This window comes from Austrofundulus limnaeus, unplaced genomic scaffold (assembly GCF_001266775.1).
Source record: "Austrofundulus limnaeus strain Quisiro unplaced genomic scaffold, Austrofundulus_limnaeus-1.0 Scaffold12, whole genome shotgun sequence".
Lineage (NCBI taxonomy): Eukaryota > Metazoa > Chordata > Actinopteri > Cyprinodontiformes > Rivulidae > Austrofundulus > Austrofundulus limnaeus.
The window spans coordinates 3,947,182-3,955,182 of NW_013952414.1; the positions used below are offsets into that span (position 1 = coordinate 3,947,182).

Here is an 8,001-nt window from a genome sequence, read left to right on the forward strand (position 1 = left end):
CTATCAAAAGATAAAACATCAACAAACTAATTTGTACATAGGCTTTTATATAAATGCCAATAGAAAAGCAAGTATAAAGGACCAAAGTACTAAATTTGCACGTGGTGTCCTATTTTGCACATGCACATTAGAGTAATTAAAAGTTCAGCTCAAGCTGGAATTGTTCAAACTGGTATCTACTACAGGTAAGACACTAACATTTCCACCGAACCCCACTTTAAAACAACCAGTTTTCTGTGTTGGTCTTACATGTGAAAAAGATAGCAATTATGTAGTTGTTGGCACTTTAAAACGTGATAAATGAATATCTGTATTTTTATTTTTACATATATTTACAAAATGTGTTGCGCTTGTATTTTTTTATTTGGTTTAATAAAAAATAATAACGTGTAATTTTTTTAATTTGATAATTTGTGGGTGTACTGGCTTGTGGGAAGTGAACAGTGTGTGTGATTCGCTGCATGTGATGCGTTCACTGATCCCTGCTCCTCCACAATTCAACAGGCAACAAAGGAAGAAAGGAAGAGGCCGAGGCAGCTACAAAGAGTTAGCCAACCTAGATGAAAAAAAAAGTCACATTAGTATACKTTAGTAGTCGCCAATACACTCCTGCGTTTAAAGGGAAGAAGCAAATCCGCCCGTGCTAAGAGTATTATATCTTTTATTTTTGTCTTTGGAAGGCGGCGCTAACAAAGATGCTAACAAAGCTACGCTAACGTTAGCCAACACTCGTCAAGGAGGCAATCTWTCAAAGAACGTGTTTATTTTTTGAAGAAGTGGTCCAGATAAAAAGAGCTTTGATTTATTTTCCCCCACTAATGCGGGTTATAGTGTCCAGGTAAGAGACAATTTTCTGTACCYCCTTAAAACACATTTGGGGATTAAAAAATACTTTTTGTAGTGAGTATGCTAACAGCTCCATGTTAGCATTCGCCCACATCAGCATCTGTTTCATGATAACTAGGCGGCTCTTCCGGAAAGCGTTTCGTTTTTAAAAGAATCATTGGTGCAAATTAATTAGCTTTTACGAAGCGTGTTAAAATTGTCTAGCTCATTGTTGAAAAAGGAGAACGCTAGCAAGCGAAGCTAAGCTAAAAAGCATGCTCATATCCCTAGGCCTGTTTAGGTCAGGGCATACATCCTCAACTTTGGTTTCTTTTACATCATTTTTACAAGTTACATATATGAATATATTTATGTGCATCCCTCCCATGCAATTTTATATGTAAATAACCATAGATACATTTTAATCGCACTGTTTTTTTTTACATCACAGCGGCAAATGAAAGGTGGTGGAGGTGGAATTTGACCCAACTGAGTCACTATTTTCCTGCAGATAATGGTGAGTAATCAGATTGCAGCTGTCTTGATCATCAAGCAGCTTTGTTTAAGAGCTTCATGGGTCAGATGTCTAGATACCGCAGTGCTGTTTTAAAAGAACAGCCTTGCTGTGCAAAAGAAAAGATCATTTTTTAAAACACTTGAAACACTGATGTAACTTTGGAAGGTTTTGTTCTTGAGCGTGACATCTGAGTTTGTAGTCATGTCAGTTTTATAATTAAATTAAGGGTAGATTGCAATGATATTAATAACAGTTCGTATATTAATGACACTGTGTCATTAACATTGTTTGCTGTAGTGAGTGATGGACAATGATTAAAACACAGTTGATCAAATTGGGTTTAAATACAGAGGATGTAGGAGAAAAAAAAGGATGAAGAAATTTCTGTTTTGTGTACCGGATGCTGAGAGCAGCTGATTAGGCAACTGATGGCAACATTTTGCAACTGCAACATCGACAAATTGTTTGACACAAACTCACCAGTCAGCAGATGGAGAGTTGTTCCTCTTTTATTTAGATGCGTGCATGCTCATCGATCAACTGGACCTCTTCTGAGACAGTGGGCTCTGTAATGTTTGTTTTGTTCTTATACGTGTGTATGATGGTTTGTCTTCTGAGCTTTTTGTCAGTTGTTCGCTGTGTAATCTTCGCAAGAAGTCCCTAGCAACTTGTGTGAATCCCTGTGTGCTCACATGCAGTGTTTTTTTAAAGCACTTAACAGGTTTTTTTAGAAGCCGGGGGCGGCTGTGGTGTAGTGGTAGAGCAGCCGGCTTGGGACCTGAAAGTCTTAGGTTCGACTCCCCGCCATACCCACATGTCGTGGTGTCCTTGAGCAAGACACCTAACCCTCACTGCTCCCCGGGCGCCTCACATGGCTGCCCGCTGCTCCACTTGGGTGTGGATGGGTTAAATGCAGAGCACAATTTCGTCATTGTGTGGAAACATACACTGATGACAAATAAAGCACCTTTACCTTTAATTTGTGAAAATAGCTACATTGAAGAATAAACAAATAACTTGCTAAGGGCAAAACTTTGGCAGCATCTCTGCAGAAAACTTGACATTGGCTCTTGGAATATTAAACTTAGTTTATTAACTTTTAATCTTGTGTTTTTTTAAATTGAAGATGTACTCTCTTCGCTTTCTTATATCTGCTGCATGTTACAGAGGAATAAACATATATAACATTTTATTGAATGATCTGTGCAATTAATGTCCTGCATGCAGCCAAGAGATGTAGTTGACAATCACGCAGTTGAAATAAGCATTTTTTATATTTCTCAGAGTGCAAAAGAAAATCATAAACTGACAAATTTTTGAGTTGTTTTACTTTATTTTTGTTTATTAGTTAGTGTATGGGATAAATCTTGTGCCAGCAGGAAGTGAATCTGAAATGCTCAGATTGAATCTGAATGTGCATAATTTGAAATTGAATGCATTGGTTTGAAAAAGAATTTTACTAAACTGAACTAAATTTAATGGTTTGAAACAAAATTTTAAGTTTTGTATTTGAATTAATTTGCTGTGAAACTGTATTTTGGTTTATTAAAAATTCAGTTTGACTACTTTCAATTTCAGTTCCAAAATTCAAATTTTTGTGTCACATCCTGGTCCTTGAGGAAGCCAGCCAGAGTAATCAAACACAGATCCACAGATTTATGTTTCACTTTGGTGAAGTTTCCCTTCTGTATGTAACAGAGTTGATGCAATCCACCGTAAAAGTGACAAAATCAAAATTATTTTATTGCAGTGATTAATTTTACCTAAATGTAGAAAATGCTACATTTACATTACATGGATCACATATTGATCAGATGCTGCTGACTGATCCATGATGTGATGTAAAAGCAACATTTTCTATAGGTAAAATTAATCACTGCAATGAAATGTCTGGTTTTGTTACTTTTACGGTGGATTGCATCAACTCTGTTACATTACAGAAGGGAAACTGCACCGAAGAGAAACATAAATGTGTGGATCTGTGTTTGATTACTCTGGCTGGCTTCCTCAAGGACCAGGATGTGTGACAAAAAAATCTGAATTTTGGAACTGAAAATAAATGCAGTCAAACAGAATTTTTAAAATACAGTTTCAAAGCAAATTAATTCAAATTCAAAACTTTAAATTCAGTTTCAATTTAGTGAAATTCGTTTTCAAACCAATGCATTCAGTTTCAAATGGTGCACACTCAGATTCAGTCTGAGCAATTCAAATTCAATTCCTGCTGGCACAAGATTCATCCCATATTAGTGTTTCTACACGTGTTATTTGGCAGAATGAGCTGCATGGTGGTGACAAAGTTGCTGTGCTCAGTATGTAAAAAAAGCACATGTTGAGGCTTATTTTCAGCTTGCTATGAGATTAATTGTTAGGTTATACTACACCAACGGTAAAATAGAAACTGTGATCAAATAAAATGATCCTGACACCATCCTTAATACTGACAGATTTGACGTTTCGGAGAGTAATTACATGCTCTGATATTCAAATGTAAATCAGAAGCTCAGTGTTTACAGAAAGGGAAAACTTGTCTACATACAGATCCTTGATTATGTAGCTACAGTTGCATCAGATAAAATCTGTGACACTGGCTCTTATTTGCAGTTTTTTGTTGCCTTTGAAACTCACAAGACTCAGTCTACCTATTGTGGGCTGGATTTACTGATTCTACGATCCTCTCTAAGATATAACTGTTTCCTTTTTTCTTTTTGGTATTTAATATCCTCTCATCTCTTTGTGTTAAGTTGGATCTGCCTCTCAAAAAGAAACCACACACACACACACACACACACACACACACACACACACACACACACACACACACACACACTCTCACTCTGGAACATTTGATAAAGTGAATTGTGGGTTGAAGTTTTACCTTTAAAAATGTAGTTCTTTTTAAATTATTGCACAGACCACAACCTAAATAAATGCAAAAATGCCATCAATTACTCCATACCTGCTGTGATTAAACAAAGCAATATATTTTTTTGTCTCTTTCTTCCCTCAGGGATTCGTGGCTCCACTGTATGAATGACTTGTTTCATATGGCCTGATGGGAGGACATTGTGGATAGTGCTTTCATCAGGACACCAGGAGAGCCACCCTATGCCCCCGCTTTGGAGGGCCTGTCAGAATGAAGAAGATAAGCCTTAAGACCATTCGCAAGTCCCTCAACATAAAGGGCAAAGAGGAGGGTGACTTTGTAATGCTTCAGCAGCCTATAGTCACAACAGAGTTTTCTAAGGAGGACACACTTTTTGGGGGCTGCTAYAATCCCAAAGAGCTTCCAGSGTGTGATCTTGGTTGTGAAGACGAGAAAGGATGCCAGAATAAGAGTCGCTCAAAGAGCGAGGGCCTCATGGGTTCGCTAAAAAGGCGGCTATCTAACAAGCAGAAGGCAAAAGTAAAAGGTGGTTCGTCTGCGCTGTGCTCAGTGGATGACGACGACACCTTCTCGTCTTCCTCTGTGCCCATCAGCAATGAAGTGAAAGCCCAGAGACCTCTCAGATCTGCGTCTTTACGGAGTCACCATTACAGCCCATCTCCATGGCCTCTGCGGTCTGTGAACTCTGACGAGGCCTGCATCAAGATGGAGGTAAAGGTTAAAGCCATGGTCCACTCTCCTTGTTCAAGTCCCAGCTTAAATGGGGTTCGGAAAGAATTTCACACCTTCCAGATGGAAGGCCTCTTTCAGGACCAAGCAGAGTCTTTAAAGAATCTCCAGCAACCACAAAAYGGTGAGCTGCATCTAAACATTGATGAAAATGACGTGCCTGTGGTGCTGGGGTTAACACCCCAGGACTACATCCAGTACACAATGCCTTTAGATGAAGGAATGTACCCAGAGGGGTCTCACTCCTTCTGCTTAGACAGCCCGACTCCCATGGAGGTGGTGACGGAGGCGGACAGCRGGTCCCTCCACACAGACCAGGGCCAGGAGGAACACGAGCTGGACAGTGGAATGCCTTCAGACCTCTTCATGGAAACCTCAGTTAACAGTATTCTTCTTGGTTCTGCTGACATGATGCTCCAAAGCTCTCGAGTTGAAGCCCCACCTCCACTATCTCCACTCCTCCCTCCTTTGTCAATTAATGGACACATCCCTAGGACKTACTCCAGCTTCAGCTCCTCAGACAGCCAGGTCGCTGAAAGAGTGAGACACCACCTGAACTTTGATCCAAACTCCGCTCCTGGGGTCAGCCGGGTTTATGACTCGGTCCAGAGCAGCGGGCCGATGGTTGTGACCAGCTTGACRGAGGAGCTTAAGAAGCTGGCGCGACAGGGCTGGTACTGGGGTCCCATCACACGGTGGGAGGCCGAGGAAAAGCTGGTCAACCTGGCGGACGGGTCCTTCCTCGTCAGAGACAGCTCAGACGACAGGTACCTGCTCAGCCTGAGCTTCAGGTCCCAGAGCAAGACTCTCCACACCCGCATCGAACACTCCAACGGACGATTTAGCTTCTACGAGCAGCCCGATGTAGAGGGACACACGTCGATCGTTGATCTAATTGAACATTCTATTAAAGACTCGGAGAATGGAGCTTTTTGTTACTCCAGGTCTCGCCTACCAGGGTCTGCAACTTACCCCGTCAGACTAACCAACCCAGTATCTCGGTTTATGCAAGTGCGCTCCCTGCAGTATCTTTGCCGCTTTGTCATTAGGCAATACACAAGGATAGACCTTATCCAAAATTTGCCTCTACCTAACAAGATGAAAGATTATCTGCAGGAAAAGCACTACTGAGGACACAGACCGGACAGTCGTAGCAATTTGCACTTTTGTGTTTCAGTTCGGAGATTTAAACAAGGTTTACACACAACCACAGCTTGAGATAATTGGTTCTGGTAGTATTTGATTGATGTCTAGATGACTGTCATCTTTATTGTCCTCCATTCCACTGCTTTCTTTGTTTCCCCACTAATACAGGCCAACACATTGTCTTCTGCAAAGATGTACAGCCAAGTAATTTTAGTTCAATCTTCTTAAGTGCAGATAATAGCCACTTTGTGATGTTTGGTTATGAATACAATCCAGCTGGGCAAATAAAGCAGATTATCATAAGTGATCTGCAATAAAGCTGAGCAAGTTGGGAAAAAAATCTGCTAAATTTGAGAAATTAATGCGTTTTTAATATCTTCTGAATTTTATATTGCGGAATATATTTCAAGATGAAAAAAAATGGTTTAAAGTTTCTGCAAACTGATCACGTTTGAACATCTTTTGCATATCATTTTTATGGGTTTATTTCTTTCAGCATGATCAAACTGCAAAGTAGGGCTCATACTTTACAGGTAGAATAACCGTTAAGGCTTTATCCTACGTGTGATAGAAGCGTTTAATACACGGTTACATCACAATTTTTTTTAGTTTTTGTTTCTTTCGAACAGTGTTGAATGTCTTTTTATAATGTACAAATATGAACATTAAAAGACTTGTCGGTGAATGGTTCCTGCACTAACCAAAGCACTACATCAAAAACATTTTAGATCAGATGTTTAAAAAGAAAAGGCATATAGCAAAAGATGTCCAAACTTCGCTGATCACTTGGAGGCTTTTAGCAGTTTGGTAGCTTTAAATGACATGGCTGCATTTTGTCATTACATATTGTTCTAGCCTAATGGTACTAAAAATGCTGGATTTCGACATTATGCTGTTTGTGGAAATGACATCAACAAAACGTGTTTTTTTTAAAATATTTGAACAGTTATGGTAAACCTTTTCTGCACTAGGAATGTTACAAAACCTGCWCCTCAGCTCAGGCCTAACAACTGTTTCCTCTGTGATGCTTGTACCTGCATGTAGTAAAAGGCTTTAAGACTGTGTGTTAATGAGAAGAGGACATGTCAAGGAAGTGAAGAGAATATAAATCTTAGAGGGTGTTAAAGCATAGTTTAATTTACCTTTGGCAGTTTGTATGTGAGGAGCATTGATAACGTTACAAYGTTACAGCTGAAAACTCTGTTGCACAAAGTTTTTATAAACTCGGGCTGTTTTATTTGATCTGGAACCGGATAAAAGAAAAAACAAAGTTTGGGAAACAAGTTCTGTAATTGTCGTGGCGTATGACAAAAGCTCAGTCAAATCTACAAATTTTAGCTTTGAGAACATACTTTAAAATTATATTAGTTTAATCTGCATTATTATTATTTTTACCCGACATATTATCTCTTTGCTGGGCTGCAAGTGTCAAAGGGAAGAGCACACATTATGCTACACAAGTGCTTTATTTGGATACTTGACAGGGAATTGTGTTTTCACACAATAAATGAGCATAATTTTTTCTTCTTATTTAAAAAGAAAACAAACATCAGTGTCCTTAAAGTATTTGGGAAATGGTTTGGGCAACGTTGGTAGGTCTTTATGGCGTAGTTGTATTTAGCTGAACATGTTTGTCGGTGTCTGAGGAAGTTGCCATGAATCTAGCACAGCAGAATTAGATAGGAACCTTGAATGGTTGTTGCATGTTTTAAGACTTTTTTTATGCTTTGAGTTGTATAGGAATGAAGGATATTAAGATGTTTGTTTAGGCTGTGTAGAGAGGGGGTTTTATGTCACACGTAAACATGATGGGCTGGACTTCGTTTTACAAGAAATGTCTGTTGTTTTTTTTTTTGTTTTTTTTTTTTTTTTGGGTGATGCGTGTTTTCTGTTTGCA

General features: G+C 39.2%; 1 protein-coding gene across 1 annotated transcript; it reads left to right on the plus strand.

The window, feature by feature from the left end:
• Positions 1-487: 487 nt before the first annotated feature.
• Positions 488-6,789, plus strand: socs6a (suppressor of cytokine signaling 6a). Its single transcript, XM_014002358.1, has 3 exons — positions 488-838; positions 1,277-1,342; positions 4,353-6,789. The coding sequence occupies exon 3, from the start codon at positions 4,479-4,481 to the stop codon at positions 6,087-6,089; it is 1,611 nt and encodes a 536-aa protein (XP_013857812.1). The 5' UTR covers positions 488-838; positions 1,277-1,342; positions 4,353-4,478; the 3' UTR covers positions 6,090-6,789.
• The last annotated feature ends 1,212 nt before the right edge of the window (positions 6,790-8,001 follow it).